This window comes from Leptonotus elevatus, chromosome 21 (assembly GCF_054856555.1).
Source record: "Leptonotus elevatus isolate MCC_2025b chromosome 21, RoL_Lele_1.0, whole genome shotgun sequence".
Taxonomy (NCBI): Eukaryota; Metazoa; Chordata; class Actinopteri; order Syngnathiformes; family Syngnathidae; genus Leptonotus; species Leptonotus elevatus.
This window is the reverse complement of record NC_141259.1, coordinates 13,091,767-13,109,569: the sequence shown is the minus strand read 5'-3', so window position 1 is coordinate 13,109,569 and position 17,803 is coordinate 13,091,767. Positions and strand designations below refer to the sequence as shown.

The 17,803-nt window shown below is 45.1% G+C and overlaps 1 protein-coding gene across 9 annotated transcripts in view; it reads left to right on the top strand.

The window, feature by feature from the left end:
- Positions 1 to 17,803, top strand: part of cacnb2a (calcium channel, voltage-dependent, beta 2a) — a 32,733-nt gene that overhangs the window by 4,666 nt on the left and 10,264 nt on the right. For 2 of the 9 annotated variants that reach the window (XM_086066136.1, XM_086066139.1), the window contains exon 1: positions 9,669 to 9,800. The exons of 3 other annotated variants lie outside the window; for them this stretch is intronic. In XM_086066136.1, the coding sequence (XP_085922262.1) occupies positions 9,768 to 9,800 (33 nt within the window). In that variant the 5' untranslated portion in view covers positions 9,669 to 9,767. Of the gene's footprint in view, positions 1 to 2,658; positions 2,676 to 2,824; positions 2,965 to 4,397; positions 4,637 to 9,668; positions 9,801 to 15,190; positions 15,790 to 17,803 lie in introns of those variants that run through there. 4 more of the 9 variants (XM_086066135.1, XM_086066137.1, XM_086066133.1 and 1 more) reach the window with 4 other exon arrangements.

The following is a 17,803-nucleotide window of genomic DNA, read 5'->3' as shown; positions in this document are numbered from 1 at the left end:
GAACACATTCTTTTTTTTTTTTCTTTTTTCTTTTTTTACATTTGCTGAATTTCTAAAATCACCAGGAGTTTTGGTTATTTATTAGATCTTATTCTTAACATAGACCCAAATTCTTAAATCAGTTTTGATGGCGTTATAATCTTTAAAAGACAATCAAACAGTTTAATTTGAATTGACTTTGTTATTGGAGCCTGTTGTTTCATGCTACATAAATATACAGTCCGTTTACAGTGGCATAAAAAAAATAATTAGAGGGTGTCCAGTGGCATATCGTTTTGATGGTCTTTGGCCAAGCCATTCTAGTAAAGAACTCTTACTGGAGACGTCAGGTTCTATGGGACTGCATCAGAGCTCTGATAGTTAGGTTTCTTTCCATGGAATCTGTAATCTTAAACTGTATTATGTAGATTATTAGAAGCCAGTCCAAGAAGACTCAGACAAAAGTGATGCATAATCTCTTACAGGATGTAGTGCAAAAGCCACGTTCAAGAAGAGCAACTGTCTGTATAGTTGTTGATAGCAGGGCTGTCCAAATTAATCGATTAATTGACGGGTAATCGATTATCAAATTAATCGACAACTATTTTAATAATCGAGAAATCGCTAGGAGCCATTTTTTTAATTTAAAATGGTCCAAATCCTCTGATTTCAGCATATCAGGAGTAATTGTTCACTGATTTCTGTCGTCCTTTATGAAAGAAGATTGATTATCTTCTGTGTTTAATCAAAATAAGATCATAAATCATTATACGAATACGAAGTACGAAATAAACACCAATCACTAGTTAATAAACAGCAATCAGGGTAAAATGCTTTTGTAATACACTTATATGCAAAATTAAAATGAATCCGATTAGTCAGTGAACCATTAGAATAATTGGTAGATTAATCGATTCTAAAAAATATTCGATAGTGACAGCACTAGTTGCTCGATCTTTTTTTTTAAAATACTTGTCAACATATTTTATAAGTAAACAAAAACTACTGTATGCACAATTTGATTCTAGAGTTGACCTTAACGTGAATTTATCTCTGAAAACTCCACTTAAAACCTGTACCTCTGTCAACTAATTAACCCGATTATAGTCGATTTCCATAAGACTGCACAGTCTGGCCGTGATTAATCTCCCACTTTTCTGGAGTCACTGGGACGGCCGGCCGCCTGGGAAGGAATATCGGGCCAGGACTTCTTTGGCTTGCCACCGAGCATTTTTCGATTTTTCCAGAGAATGCGGGACTGTCCGGAAACGGAGCGACTAATTGGCAACAGAGACCCCGAGGAATGTCTCGGAACTAGCGGGTCTTGTAGCACTTTTACATAATCTCATTGCTTCGATATAAGACTGGAAAGTGTGATATATATCTGAAACGGCTATTGCGCCACTTTCAGCCTGGAAACACTGATGTCAGTCTGTGAACAATGACCCAAGTTTATCAATGGGGCTTGGGTTTTAAAGCTTTCATTGGTCTGGAAGAAGCAGCAGGCTACTCCCAAAAATGTCAAGTCGTAGTTTGTGGAAGACTGCAGTGGATATTATTCCGCCGATAATTAGCATGTTGCTTTTTGTGCAGACGACAGAAGCACCATACTTCGGTAATGTACTCGGGTTCACAATGCACTGACTAAAATATCAAATATTTTCTTCTGGAAAAGGGCAATCATGAATCATTATTAGCGCAATGCGACTGTTTGCAGTCTCAACTCGCGCACTTCTACTAAACCTCAACCCCGAGAGGGAGCCAGGCGGTCCGAGGCTCATTTGAAACAGCTGCAGATGTTCTGCGGAGCTAATTAGGGGCAGCGGGACGTAGTAGGCAACCTTGTGCACTAGAGGAAGGCTGCCGGCCAATATGGGGATAAACAATTAATTAGGAGCGACGGCTGTTAAAAGTGGATCAAGGCGCTGCGTGAAGTCTCGCGTTAGAAGCTCGTCCTTTTGTATGATTCGAGTTCCAATCAGAGTTCTTCAAACTCCGGTTGCAGATCGGTAAACTTCACAGATGCCGGTTCGCTAAGCTACGCTGACACTGCCATGATGTGATAATTCCAGTGAATATTTTTTTTAGTAAAAACTACTTGGAGGTGTAGGGTGTTTTCTTCCTATAAATTTGAAGACTTTACATCCAGCATTTTTTTTTGTCGATCTGCTCAAAAATGTGTCACAACAAAGCGTGACAACCTGGACCCTGTTCATCCAGCTACCGTCCTCGAGGTCTGACGCCGCTTCATGCCTCAGTTCCAGAAAGGAAGGTGGAGTCCATTGTGTTCAGAGAGATGTTGGTCATAGGACAACGGTTCAATATTGAAGGACTCGAGAGAGAGAGAACGTGGTAGTGCAGCGGCTTTGGTCTCTAAGCAAACTGGTGCCATGACAACAGGTATATTGAGAGGGCGCACCCCCCCGAGAGAAGGAAGAAGGAACAACAACAACAACAACAGATGAAGTGGCTGCTTTTTGTTTGGAGGGGGGGGGGGCGCTGGGCGGGATGCCTGGAAGTGGCACGGACCTGCCAGTTGGTGAAGAGCCCTCTCCTGCGCCGTGCACGCTGATCCGTCTATAAGCTTCGCCCTCGGGAGCCGGGCCACGCAAACCTGCAGCACGATTGGTAGCGTGCCGGGACGGACGCAGCTGGGCGGGGTTAAAACCTGCTGGGATGTTTCATATTCATACTCGGTGAGAATACATAAGCAGTCCGTCGGGTCATTGCCTGCTGTCAGGAGGAAGAAGAGTCCCCCTGGATTTGTATTTTTATTGTATTCTTTGCAAGGCTTTGAAAGTTTTTTTTTTGTTGTTGTTTGTTTGGCGGTGGCGTCCTTTGACAGATGCCTTGCGATTCGGGTTCGCCGGGAAGGCCGCCAGCCCTGACCCCCGCAACTGGCTGAGGGGTCTTCTGAAGACGCCTCTCGATAGGCCCGCACCCGTTGCCATGCTCAAACACTCCAAGAACAAAAATGTCTCGTGGGTAAGCGGAGTGTTTGCCGTGTGCGGAAGAGAGTGTGTGTGAGGACGAGCACAACAGATGATGTCGGTCGGACTGCGGCGGCGCATTTCCGCTGCTTTTTTTGATGCTCCTGTGCCCGGTGGCCTTTCCAAAGAGAGGCTTTAGAGATTTAACTATTATATAACTACAAGCTACTACATGTCCACTTTAGCAAATCTGCTGACCGGTTTGCCAACTCGGATGGCAGTGCAAGGAATTGATCCGTCGACGACTTTCGCTCTCCAATGCATATGTTGAGAGTAGTTAGCAATAATGCGAGATCAGTCACGTTAGCATGTTGTACCCGGTTTATTTATTTATTTTTTTAAAAAACGTGTTTGACATGTAATTCTTTGCTAGTGCAGCAGGATCAGGGGAGATTAGAGTGAGAGTGGCTTTGCAGGGATGAAATCAGCTACTTGGGCACGGGGACGGACGGGGGGGTTGGTGCAAAGAGGACAGGATGAAGTTCTGCTTCACGCTATATTTGAGCTTATGCGTCCATACTGCACCTTGGGTTCTTATGTTTGTGGCCAGCGCGTCATTAGTGATGTGCTTCTGTCTTTTCCCACCCAAGGCAAACTCTTGCTCCACTTCCGCCCCCCCCCCCCTTCAGTCCTTCCATATGGCGCCGATGTCCTGCTGCTGCGCTGTCCTCATACTGAACCTGAATGTTTCCGGCGCGCGTGGCGCTGGGGTGCGAGCGCGGTTCAGTTCATTGTTGATAGCTCTCAGTCTTGGTTCGTCCGCCATGTACTATCAACACGTCTTACCCAAAAGCCAGCGAAAAAACGGTTTTATTACGATTTTGCTTCCTCGCCGTCCCATGGATTCAGTCCATTGCCTTAATGGGGAGCTAACCCGAAGATGTCAGAACTTTCCGTAATATTTTAAAAGTGCGTAGGCTATCAGATGCTTGTTTCTTAAATTCACTAAGAGTGCGAATGATTAATCGTCCATTGGACAATGTCCATCCAGTAAAGGCTAATGACTTTGAGGACTACGGTCAGAAAGGCAGCGGCGGTCACCGGCGGGCAGATTATTACACCAGATGTTACTCTCCGTCTGATTTGTCGCGGGCTGTACAGCACAACGCTGTGGCTACAACCCGGCAACACATTTCCCGTCTCGGTATCACTAAAGCTTTTTCACAGGAGCAAAATAAAAACATGCCTGTCACCTGAATGGTGCTTTTTTTTTCCAGTCTTCCTCGTTGAGTGTCATCGAGTTAACCACGCAGCAGATGTCACCCTATGAAATTAAAGCTTAATGCTCGGCCGGCGGGAAAAACACTTGAGAGCTAACCATGACACCAAACAGCTTAAACGCTAGACGATGTGTGTGCGTGAGTGCGCCTCGGCCGCCGTCCGTCCGTCCACACGAGCTCGCGGGTGGCCACGTCTACTTTCCGTCCCTTTTTTTATGTCGCTTAGGTGACACACGGTTGTTTTTAAGAGGAACTTGCCGAGTGGCGCCGCAGACATTGTCTCCTCGCTGCCGCCGTCAGCCCGCTTACGCCGCTGGGTCACGCTACTCTTGAGGGGAAAAACCGGGGATTTGCATTATTCATTGCAGTCGCAGCCGAGGAGCCCAGCAGCGACACGGGTCGTTTCCGGCATTTGGGCGGAGGACGAGCATGTCCAAGAAGCCAAAGGTAAAAAGCAAAAACAACAATGCAGAAACCTGTCCTTGTTCCCGTGCGAATCTGCTGGCGTCTTACACCGGGCCACTCTCAGGGCTGACTTTGAATTTGTTTGGCAATCGTCACAGTGTGTCGACGTCGCTATTCTGGAAGCACTATTATTTGAGGATTGCCAAAGATAAACGGCTTTTGTGTCAAGGAAACACCTCAGTCGAAGAGTTGCGTTCGTTTACGACACATTTTAGGAATCTCTGAAAAAGTTTTGAGGTTAAGCCAGAGTGACGTTACAAGCACGCAGTAACGCGAGTGACTCAAACTGTGAAAATAAGTATTCAAATCTGCCGCTAATGCGATCTTCCATGCACAACAAAATCGGATTTGTAATTTTTTAGCGTAAAACTACAGTACTATAAATTGTTTTGCTAGCTTAAAATGACAGCTCTCACTTAATAAAAACAACAAAGCTCGTCTTTCCAAAGACGACAGACTTACTTTGATGGTCCCTAAACAGGACCGATAAGCCGCGAAGGATTTCATAAACTGTTGTGCTACCTTAATCGTCTGCTAACATCGAGGATTGAAGAGTTGACCTGTTTTTAGCATTAGTAAAATACAGTACTTTTCTCCCAAATTCATTTCCCCCCCTCATTACGATGACATTTGTTCTATACAGAAAGGTAAGCTTTCATCTTTGCTTTTACTCCTAAAATCCTGTCTCTTTGGAAAGTCCGACAAATCTCCTTACAGAGAGAAGCAATCATTTCAAAGTGAGTACGGGATCAAGTGGACACAAGCAATCGTTCTCTTGGGAGTTATGTTGTGTCCAGCATGCCTTAAAACAAACCCCCCCCCTGTAGCCGCTTCGATATCTGGTGTGATGCCTGTAAACTTGTCTGTGAGAGTCTTTATGTGCTTAGTGACCGTGAAGTGACACTCTTGTTAGCTGCCAAATATTCATTCACTGTAGCAAACAAGAGACCTTTCACAATCTGGCAAATCTTGACCAAATGATCTCCTAACGATATGCAAAGCCAACACTTGTCCTGTCTTTTTGAACATTGTCCATCACCCGGAAGGGGTGAGCTTCTGTTGTCTTTTTCTTCGGATACCGTCAGTTCCCCCTTAGACGCTCCATTGTACTTCTTGTCCTCTCTTACTTTCTGTCCATTCTCCTCCTTTCTTTTTTTTCTCCCCTTCTTCCCGGGCCCCCCTTCGTCTTGGTGTCTGTAATTAGAGACGGTCCTGCGGCTCGAGTGACGTGGCGTGTCCCGTATCTAGGTAACCTCAGTCAGACGCTGGCTGCCGGCCCTCGCGGGTTTCATTAGTTGTGAATCAGAGTCCCGTCGGACCCCAGTCAAGATTTTCCATCCGTGCTTTCATTTGTATTCTAAAGATGAGCCCGGTATTTTTGATAACATACAACAATTAGGACAGGGTTGCGGTTCTGTAAAGCACTTGGCATTCTAAGTTATTTACTAATGTCCTGTAGCCTCTGGCAGGACGTTTAAAGTTTATTTGTTGCCATGAAGACTATCAGGCCCTTTAAAAACAATTATTTGCGCTGAGCCTCCTAAATCTTTTATCTCTTTGAATATCTGTTTCGGGAAAGCTATAGCGACATAATAGATCATCACCGAAGTTAAGGTTTGGGATTGCTTCCAGGAGAATTTTTAGTTTTTTATCAGGGTAGCACATTAAGTCCTCATGGAGAGTTTTTCATTTGCGTAATAGCACTCTTGGCACGATTGTTGGAGAGCACCTCGGTGATTGGTGTGTTTTTACAAACTTTGAATGCCAACCATGGCCTGTTTCAAAACACACGCTTGACAGGCAACGAAAACACGGTTGTTGATGGCCGGATTTTGTTTTTCTTTGACAGCCGCAGGTCGGAATAAATCAATGGGGTCTCGCATCTGTTGTAGTTTTGCGCTTTTTCACATCATCGCTGGTCTCGTTGTTACACAAATGAATTTGTGATCCCTGTCTACGCTTTTGGCAATGTGAAGCTGCAGACTGTTTATGTTAATTGTGAGTGACTCGAGACTCAAAATGTCCGCTTTGAAGGCACAGTGGTAGTGAACTGCTTGCCAGCAATGTCCAACTTAACACTATACCGTGTACACTCTTTATTAATTTTGATTCCATGTATCGGGCTGTTAGTTAAAAAAAAAATTTTTTTTGAACCCATGACTACTCGCATTGCCAGTAGCTGAGCTGCGTTGCTTAAGTACTACGTGTGTGAGGCAGTTGCATTTCTTGTCCCCTTCCATAAAATGTTCTGTTTGGGAACCCTAATAGGCCCACATGCCTCTGTATTTAATTATTATTATTTTCATGGTTATTTTTGAACAGAAGTCAAGGAAAAATTCTGTCCGGCTTACGATTTCACATCTGGCCCGCGGGCCTCGATTTGGAAGCGTGTGGTCTAAGCTAACAATTGTGACCGAGGGTTGATGCTCTCACTGTACGTTTGGGTGATTGCTTGCTGCAACTACAAGGTTTTTTTTTTTGCCCTCGATTTGAGGCGGAGGTGTGGCTTTCTGATCATTCTCACCTGTCCTTGGCTGGTTCGAAGAAACACTTGTTCTATGACATTCACGTATTAACGCGTTTTAATGTTTATTTAAGGTTTTGTCAGAAAGAAAGCAACACGTTACATCTTTTGTGGTCGTCTACCACAATTTGAGATCTGCTGACACGTTTCTCCTCTGCGAATCACGTTAGGACATTTTATTGATTTGGCCCTTGCCTGTCAAATTGTAGCACGCCCTGGTGCTTGTAAGTTGCCTGCGTTGGCCTTTGTGCGGATGCCAGCGTGAATGTCTTTCTGCGCCTTCGTGAGCCTTGTTTTCCGATCGATACGCCAAATGTGATGCAGAAGTTCGTTTACCACAAACGCTGGAATCAGAACGCATTGATTTGTTGAATTAAAGGGTGATTGTTGTTGTTGAGATCAATATATATATATATTTTTTTTTTTCGTTTCTCCGCCCATGTATTTTTAGTATTTTAGGTGGTGACACCAGCTCCCATTTGGTCAGTCACACACTCGGCATGTGGCCTTTCCTCCCTCGAGGCTTGATCTCAATTAGTCTGACCTTCATTTTGACACCATACAGCAGTGGTGGGCAAACTCGGTCCTCAAGGGCCGGCGTCCTGCAGGTTTTGGAGGTTTCCCTGCTGCAACGCAGCTGATTCCAATCAACAGGATCGTTACCAAGCTTATGCAGAGCTTGCTAACGAGCTGATCATATATCAGCTGTGTTGGAGAAGGGAAACATCCAAAACCTGCAGGACTCCGGCCCTCGAGGACCGAGTGTGCCCACCCCTGCCATACAGGCTAAAACGCCTCACAATGTGTCAAATCTATCTATTTACCTTTTTTCCTTTTTTCGAAACAATGGGGGGGTCGCCCTTTTCTCGGTTACAGTGCCAACAAAATTCATCCATCAACACCTCTAAGGCTCACAAACCCCCAATAAACATGCCGTAATCCTCGCTTAGACGGAACATAAAGTGAGCAAATTACGGTGTGAGGTTTGTAGCCTTTTATTTTCTGTGCTTCCCTGTGGAGACTTCAGGAAGTCGCCTGCAAGAGAGACGGTCTGCCTTATAAACCGTCATTTAAGGTGCTGTTCAGTGCTCGAAGGCAAGGCAACATTTATCTTGCGTCATTTAGATAAGATGATTTTGTTGAAGCTAGCAAAGTTAGCATGGCAGTATCTCGAGCCACTTTTCTCACGGACTTCCTGGTAAATTTTAAGGAAGTCTTGGGTGTTGAACTTTACAATTATACATACAGTATTCTGATTGTGTAACCGCTAGAAGGTCGTAACTTTTGTTCGGCTTGCTGCATTTTGTCGATCCAAAAACATCTTAACTTCTGAAAACAATGTTAAAAAACAAGTAAACAATGAATTGCTAATTGAAGGCAATTAAGTCAAGTGCATAGTTTCCAGCTTTGCAAAGGACGACACCGCAGCAACACAATGAAACTGCTGGATAGCGAAGTCTTTAGTCAGCCTGATGATGAAGGGTCAGAGCTGACGTGCCTCTTGAAACCATTGTTTTGTCTGGCGCCGACTACACTTCGCTTTGTCACGTGCCGAGCACACGCTCTGCAACATAATCCTCACACGGGGGGTTAACCCTGATCAAATCGAATATAATCCAGGATTTAGCCTGGGCCGCCCATAAAACAACTCACTGGGGGGGGTGGGGGTAATACAAATCTGGCTTTTAGGTTGTAGTTTGTGTAACAGGTTCTTTTTATGCGTTTTTAACGCTGATCCCACCTTTTTGCAGGCAAATCTCACATTTTAAAACATTGTAATGTTTAGATCAGAATGCAGCGGGTCCTCGGTTTGTGACTACGATGGAGAAGATTTATTTCATTTTTTTACAAAAATAATTTTTAGCAAGCACATTCACTGATATTGTGACAGTAAGTTAAAAGGATTTGGCAATTACAGGCTAAAAAAATATGTCCTTTCGTCACAATCTACCACGCTCTCGTTAGCCTCGAAACAAATGGAAACTTTCAGTGGCCTCTGGTTCTGATAACCACGACCATCTTGGCGTTGTGTCGCGCGGATAATGACTTCCTGATATCTCGGTCTGGCCATGTGTTTCAGGCTATACACTCAGTTGAAAAAAACCCGTAACCTCTTCTTAGGCAAAGTGGAACTCGTGTAAAAACTCCACAGATCACACACGCGCAGGCATAAAAAAAAAAAGCGCCTGCGACTGCTTTCTGGAATTTTTAGGCCAGCCCTATTGGCCAGAGATCTTCCTTGCTTACCCGTTATGTGTGTGACTGTGTGGGAGGGACAGAGGTTGGGGGAGGAAAGGGGGTGGGGGGGCTTGTTTTTTGGGTCTGGTGGACGGTTGTGGCGTTGCGAAGGAGTACACTTCCCAGCGTGGGAAAGACGTTCGTCCTCTCTCCGTGCCTCTAAAGTAGGCCAAAGGAGGACCGAAAAGGATCTTTTTAACTCTGCTCCCGGCTCACACTTTTTTGGGGGGGGGGGGGGGGGTGGGGGTCGGGGGGAGGATACAGAAGCAAGAAGGGCTGAGGAATTCCTGTGCTGCGCAGCAGAGATGGGCAGCCGCCGCTGAGATTTTTTTTTTTCTTCTCCCGGCAGAAATGTTTCACTCGGCTAGCGAGGACTCCGATTTGGTGAGTTTGAGGAAACTTTTTTTCCACGCTTTTCCGAGGCTTCCTTCCTTCCTCTCTTTGTAAGGGGAAGGGCTTGGACTCCGGCAGAATGGAGGTTATTGGGGCACATTTTAAGGGGCGTTATCCCACGGTTCTACTTAAAGATAACTTGCACGTTGAGCTTCTTTGTTGCGTACAAAAGCAATACTTAAACTAGCTTTGGATTAGTGAGAAAACAGAGTGATCTTGGTCTTTTGTCCGAGGTCGACAAACTTTGCACTCTTTTTTTTTTTTAATACTCCACTCAGGAATTTGTTCCCAAGCTGTCTGTCAAGGCACCACTGACCTTTGTAACCTCTGCAGCGCCATGTGCTCGGCTTGTGAGGTCAGCACATGCTGCATCTTCTCAGCTGGCGTGCTAGTGTCAGTTGGATGTTTAGAGTTTAAGGCTGTGGTAACGGATCGAAGCAGAACGCAAGCCACATTGGACCCGGAAGAGAAAATAACAGCCTTTTTTTGCCTTTGACACCGGCTTTCACGCAGTAGACGCAGTATCCCGTAATCAGATAGATTGGCGCTTTTGCTGGAACTATGAGTTTCATTTTTTCAAAATATTCTTGAAAAAAAGATTAAAAAGAAGAATCATCTTTACACATGAAACACAAAATGTACGCTACCTAAATATTTATCAGAATAAAGACACTAAGATCTTCCGGACGATTTTACTTCACCGTGCTTCGACAATTTTATTGTCTCGAGATTTTTTTTCTGGAAGCTAAATTTGTGATTTTTATGACCTAGTTAAGAGTTAAATAAATGAAGATGGCTATATCATCTAAACGCAAGATGGCAAAATGCTAAACCGAGTGACGTCACGCTCGCACTTCATCCAGTCCACATGAAATAAAACCAATGAGGCTGAACGCATGAATCTCAAACACGCTCCCAATTCGTTGGATGTTAACGTTTCACTGGAGAGGGTTCGCTCGCTGCTCGTTCCGCTCTCTCACCCAGCGTTCATCAATCATTTCGCAGTCTTACACCTCGTACGCCAGGAAGCTGCCGGAATATTGATGACGCAGGCGTAAAATAGAAGCGTAGCTCCCCCCCCCCCCCCCCCGCACGCCCCACCGCACCCGCAACTACCCCATCCCCATAGTCCGGCCTCTCTCACTTAACCGTATCCTCTTCATCAGCCGTCATCCTATTATAGCGCTCTATGTCCGCCGAGGGAACGAGCTGCTAGATAAAGAAGATCCTCGCAGTAAAGGGATTGGCTGCTAATGAGAGCATTGCCCCCATCAGGGACAGCAGCCGCCAGTCGCAGGTAATATTTATTAGCGACTCGGGATTAGAGCATAATAGGCAGCTCGAAGTCCTAAAAACACTTTTTTTTTTTCCCTGTGTCCTTGAACATCATACATTTAAGTTAATGAATATAGCCCAACCCGCTGCTTTTATTTTTTTTAAAAGTGCCATTTGGTTTCATTTCCTCCGCCAAAGTGGTTCTCATTTCTCTTGAGCTCTTACGTTCTGGCCATCCAACCTGGCTTTTATTCAACTTTTTATCGACATTTCGCGCGGTGGAACGGAGGGTTGAAGTTGCCAGCATTCAACGTCATTCTCTTCTTTTCTTCTTATTTGTTTTTATGAGCAAAAATAAACAATTGATATCACCTCGACATTCGCTTTGAATCCAAATTAGGATCGCCTTCCTGGCGGAGGTTCGCGGCAGTCGCCGCAGCCACGCTCCCGTGTCTTGCTCGCCGCGGCATCTTGTCATGTGATTGACAGCCAGCAAGTCCATCAAGGCGATGGGACGATGCACTTACCTAATGCGCTGACACTCGGGATTGCTGGGTCAACACTTTTCATAGGCCTGTCAGTGTCACCTTGATGTCTGTGCAGCAGCACCCCATCCCTCTTTTTTTTTTTGCCACTCGGCAAGACTCATCACCCTGTTCCCCCTTCTTTTCTTGTCTTGTTGTTTTCTCCCAACACGCACACATGCTTCACACTTCTGATTGCTCAATTAATAGCAACCTTTTAGTAAGCACAGCGCGTAACAGTTGGCTGCCATTGTGCGGCAACCATTTCAATGACTTCAACAAAGTGGCGGTGACGGACGGACAGATGGCAAGGGAGAACGAGGCAGCCCCAGAATGAGTCACGACGAGGCCCAACTAGCGCACGAGCCGCATTTGGCCATTGTCAGAAAAACAGAACATGACTCGGCATCATTCATTCTTCAGAAAGGATGTCGATTTGTTAAGTTTGCGTTGCGCGACAACAAATTGATTAAAGATCGTCTTTACATGGTTTGCTGAATGGTACATTTTCCCCAGAGGAAATAGACATACATATTTTGACACTACCTGTGAAGAAAAAAATATTTCCATGATTTGTGTAGATGCTAGAGAAAAAAACAGTTTCCAAGATTGTTTGGTTTCAAGTGATTGCGCAAAACCTAAAATCAAAACAAAAAAAGATTGAAATCGGAAATAGGGGTTTTGTGACCCCCACCCCGCCGCCTTCCATTCTTTGATTGAAAAGTTGGTAAAATTACCAACTGCGATTAATCGAAAACCAATTTAAACCGATCAACGGTTAATTGATTATCAAGCCCATCAGGAGTTTCCTGGTTCAACTTCATCCTGCTTCATCCTGTCTCACTATATGGAACAGCAACCCAGCAAAAATCCCATCTTTAGCAGTCCTAAAATAAGCTTTTGTTGGGCCAAATCCATCAAAGTATTTTAAGATATTGCATTTACTAGATATAAATACAAATTTCTCTACACTGAGAAGGAAGCCAATAGTGTGCTTGAAGGTCACGTTTTGAGAAAATGCAACCCTCTGCGCCCCCCTCTTGAGCAAAGGCATAGAAGCCGGAGAGCTTAAAGCACTGGAAAATCCCTGCGGGAGATGACAGAAGGCAGCGCTTATGATGGGATATGGCTGGAACGGAAAAAGGTGAAGGCAGAGACGTTAGGCACTTACGTGAATGTGGAGATGGAAGACAAAGACAGGAGATTTTCTCAAAACAGACAGAGTCTGTATTTTCCACATGTCCGCATGTCGAGAATAATTGAGATGCTTTAAAAGTGACACCAGAAGCTTTTCAGATGGTGCAGTTCTGACTCTGGGTCATCGGGTCACAAGCCACATCATTTGTTCTACGCTAACGGAACGATCGGCGTGTCACTGCAGCGTGTTGGAGTCATTCGGTGTCTTCCAGGAAAGGGCCGCCATCAATAATAGTGGTGTGCAGAGACCAATGTTCCTGATTCATTTAACCCCAAGCCCCCCCCCCCCCCCCCCAATATGTCTTTCCACATACAGTATGTAGGTAAGCCATTGTAGACGAAAGACTTAATTGGAGTTGGTCTGATGGACGTTTTGAATCGGCACATTCGACACAACCTGATCAGTCACATAAGAACCAGGTTGTTTTCTTTGATGAGAACCATCCGTCGGAAGGGTTAACAAAGTGAATCACAAAGCCTTGTCATCGGGTTTCTCGATGCTCATTAGTGCTGTCACTGTGGGCGTGGGGAGTAGACCAGGGGGTCGACCGAGCGAAGCGGCCCCCGAGGCTCTTTCTGTCTCAACGAGTCTTTGTCATCGGTTGCCTTCGCCGGGGCAACCAGCCTCTCCGCCTTTTGCGGCCTCGGAACAGCGTCTGTGTCCTGCCTTGCGGAGCTCAATCACGCAGGGGTGCTTGACACCTACTCAGGATCAGATTCCAGATTTGAAAATGTGTTCTTCATACAGGCTGGTGGCGAAATAATGGATTTGTAGTCATTTGTCGGTTAATCGCTGTCTGGTATTTTTGGTGCTTTCAGAATGGCGGAATAGTGCTGCGGTTGTTATAATACCAAGGGATCGCCCCAAAAATGTGCTCACTTTTTTGATTCAATTATGTTGATTTGATTTAGGTTTATTGACACAGGTACAAATCTTTACCCAAAATAAAATAACATTACATTTGAGATAATTTCATGGCGTAGAAAAATAGTCTGAACAGAAGTTGCATTCATTGAAGACTCTAAAATTGTCTGTATGTGTGAATGGAAATGGTTGCTCGCCTATATTATTCACCCTGCGATTGACTGGCGACCAGTCCAGGGTGTACCTCACCTCTAGGCTAGGCTTGGTTACCCGCGACCCCCGATGAAGATGAGCGTCATAAAAACTGATGGATTGACGTACTGTCCGTTACATCCTGTGGTTTCTTCAAGATCCGCACTATCTTGCTTGTACATCCTCATTGTCTTCCTCCGTCGACGAATCCGTCTTAATGAGCTCATTTCACATCTCGACCCTCCAGCTTTCGCTTTCACGTTCGATGCGTCCTTTTGAGGTCTCTTAGTATGAAAACTGCGTGTCGATCAGTGGCGAGAATTGTTGCTGATTAGTCAGCTTTTGATGTACAGTACGGCGCGAGGGCTCCTGAACGAACTCCCGGCAGCTGACGCGCCGACACCGGATGACCTCTGAACTCACGCGACCCTGCGACCGGTCAGTGCGAGCAACCTGCGTCATCAGTGCAGCGGTGGCTACATTTTTAGTAAGCGCTCTCAGCCAAGTCTAACTTTTGTCTGCTCCCAAATGGAGATGGGAAGGTTTTAATCAACGCGCTAATTATGCTCATTTGTCCTGTGTGGCTTTGCGACGGTCCGCGATGAATCTCTGAGGCTCGGCGCGGCGCCTTTTTGCATTTTAAATAAAGATGTCTTCTCTGCAGCTAGCAATTACATCTTAAAATGACAATGAAGAAGCAAAACAAACGCAACACACATTAATCAATCCGTCAATTAATTTCTCTCTTTTTTTTGCTTTTTGTCGACCAATCAGCGGACAGCAGTGCGTCTAGCTCCGCCCCACACAAGCAAACCGACGCTTGCGCCACTTTCTGAAAAGTGTGAGTGTGTTTTGAGTTGGACAGTTTGACACCATTTTACAAACTAATTGAATCAAAAATAAATAAACACAACATATTATGTAGCAAAGCCTCCTCGCTGGAAAAGGTGGACTCCTCGAGTTTGATATGTTGGGACTCTTAACAATGGTGTTTGGGTGATGTAATTGCAGGACAATCCAGCCTCGCCGGTGTAGAAACCGCTTACTTGAATAACCTTGTCGATGCCAACAAGCTGCCATGTTACTCCACACACCACAATGTAAAAGCATGTCAAGGTGGACATATTGTGGCCTCATGTCCCCGTTACTTATTGAAGCAGGTGCCACACGTGCACGAGTTGTTGTTGTGCTTGCGCAATAAACAGCCCCGGCCAGAGCCCCGCAATGCGAGCAGATGGATGCAATGTTAGGGGGGTAACTGAGGGAAAAAATGTGGGGAGTGTCGGAAGGAGGGTGGGGAGGAGGTGGAGGAGGAGGAGGAGGGGTGGACAGAGACAGAGCGGCAGAATCACTGAAATAGCACAAGCCAGCTTGTGACAAATGCAGAGAGCCAGAGCTTGCGTCAGGGCGGCGGCGGCGGCGGCGGCGGCGACGGCGGTGGCGACACCTGCGAGGCTTCGTTAGGGGGAGAGTCGGGACGATTCAGCGGTTTGCATTCAAAGTGGCAACAGAGGCGGAGAAGACACAGCGGAGATGGGAGGATGCGGCACATCGCTGTCACCTGACTCATCCGGGGAGTCGGCACCTGCCGCAGCCGTCTGAGGAGACCGAGGTTGAGATTATGCGCCGGGGCAGGCGGCGCCTGCGGACCCCTCGTCAAGCGGAGCTGCGGCAAAAAGCGAAATGAAAGCGGCGTTCCCCAGCAGCGAGGCGTTCAAAGGGAGCAGCCGTTCATGTAGCGCCACCGTCGTTTCTACCTGTAGCCAGTGCAGGGCCGGCGCGAAGTTGACAGTGCGGGTCCAAGTGTACTCCAAGTGCAGCGGTCGTGGCTCAGGACAGTGAATGACCAGCGTGGCTGATGAAGGCCACCTGGATCCGCCTGCTGAAAAGAGCCAAGGGAGGTCGCGTCAAGAGCTCTGATGCCTACGTAAGCAGACCTTCTGAAAGTTGTTTGTCATCTCGCATATGCTCCGGCTGGTCCTTGCGTGCGTGTGAAGCCCACGGGGATGCGGTGCCAGCGTTCACTTATCGTACCTCGTCGTGTTCACCCGGGCTTTCCCAGATCTTTTTTTTCTTCTCTTAACTTGGGAGGCCACCAACTCCCTTTTTTTTTTTTTTCGTAAAAAAAACCCTTATTTGCAGCCAAGGTTATGATAGATAACGACAACTGACAAAATCTTGCACTCGACAAATACTCCATATATTAATAAACAAACTTAAAACTAGTACTTAAACTAAGAAAACTTAACTAAAGCGTAGCATTTTCGCTGTTCTAAAAACTAATTAAAACCGAGATTAAAAAAATTCAAAAGTCAAGACAAAATAAAAGCTGACTATAATGAAACATCTAAAACTAATATAACCTTGATACCCGCAGGAATTTTATAGGTAAAAAAAAAAATCCAATGTAGCCATCAATAATTAGCATGTTTTCACTCTTTGTGGGCTGGCCAACTGTTATCAACTTTGAACTGCAGCTTGTTACGGTAAATTGTATCTCAAACAAAACATTCTACTTCTTTACCTTAAACTCTGGTTGCTTTCGCAGTATCCTCCTCCGGGTCATTGACCATCAGCACTGTGAACCGCCTTCCATTGAGTTCTGGAGCATTTGGCTCAAAATAAGCAGATAATATTGCCGTAAACGCTGCTTTCGTCAGCAGTCGCGTGATGGAGAAATACGGGGGAACCAGTTCCTTTGGCAGCCATGCATGCTGACACCATAGCACTACTTTCAGTAGAAGGTCAAATTTTACAACATAGACATTTTGAATTTTGACATCTTTACAATGAATGATCTCAAAATTGCTTAATGATCTTTGTTTTGGTTTTCTCATGTTTAATAAAATAATAATAATCAATTTAACATAATTAAGTTATACCACCGATTCAGAAAAAAACTTGTACACTTTTATATTATGATATATGCGTGAATTGATTGAATTTATACTGTAATATGAATTCACTCAACCATTTAGTCGCACATCACTTGGAAAAATTTGAGCAGCTTGTCGACATCCCGGTTTGCTTTGTGAGCTTCTCAATGCGGCACGAACGAAGGTTGGGAAGTGGAAAGCTTTTTTGCACCAATACGACTGACTATCTATCCTTGCATAATCACAAGAGCGCCGTCATCCCCTGAATCAGGTAATAGACGAGGGAACGATCCACCGCGGCGTGCATGCGACGGCTGGGCAATTCTAATGAGGCAGCGCGAGCGAGGGAAGCTATTTTTAACTCAGACGGCAGCGTGTTGTGGTGGCGCAGTGAGATGAATGAAAAGCCCTCGTGTGGGTGTCAAAGTTGCGTACGGGCGCAGATGAGCTTTTACGCCTCGTACTTAAAACCTCTTTATTCATGGTAAACTCATTTACATGATGTATGTCTTATGTGTGTGGCCATGGGTTCCAATTGATGTTGTTGGTCTGTTTTAATTACATTTCGTATGCTTTGTTGAAGGGTGAATGTGACATTCACCAGAACATGAAACCATGTTACAAAGACAAGAGCACAGAATTCCACTCATGAATTATTTTTGCCCCTACTGAAAAAATAATAATGGTAATTAAAAATAACCCCAAAATTTTTTTTTGTGCAAACAGCATATTTCCCCTCACTTTAATGGTGCTGTATTTTTTTGCATGTTTTTCAATTATTGGGAATTTTTTTTTTTTTTTCAGGTTTTATGCTGGCAACTTTTTAGTACTCTTTCAGATGCTTTATCTACTTTTTATTTATATTTTGATTAAGGAATTTATCCCCCACCACACCCCCCCACCCCCCCACCCTCCATTTTTGTACACGCAAAGGTAGCATCTTTGCTCTTTTCTTTATGTATCAATTTGTTGTTGTTTGTCTGACCAGTGGTGACCACGAAGTGCAAAATTTTAAGGCACGTGCTACATGATTAACTAATTTGCTCCCAAAAACGTATAAATATG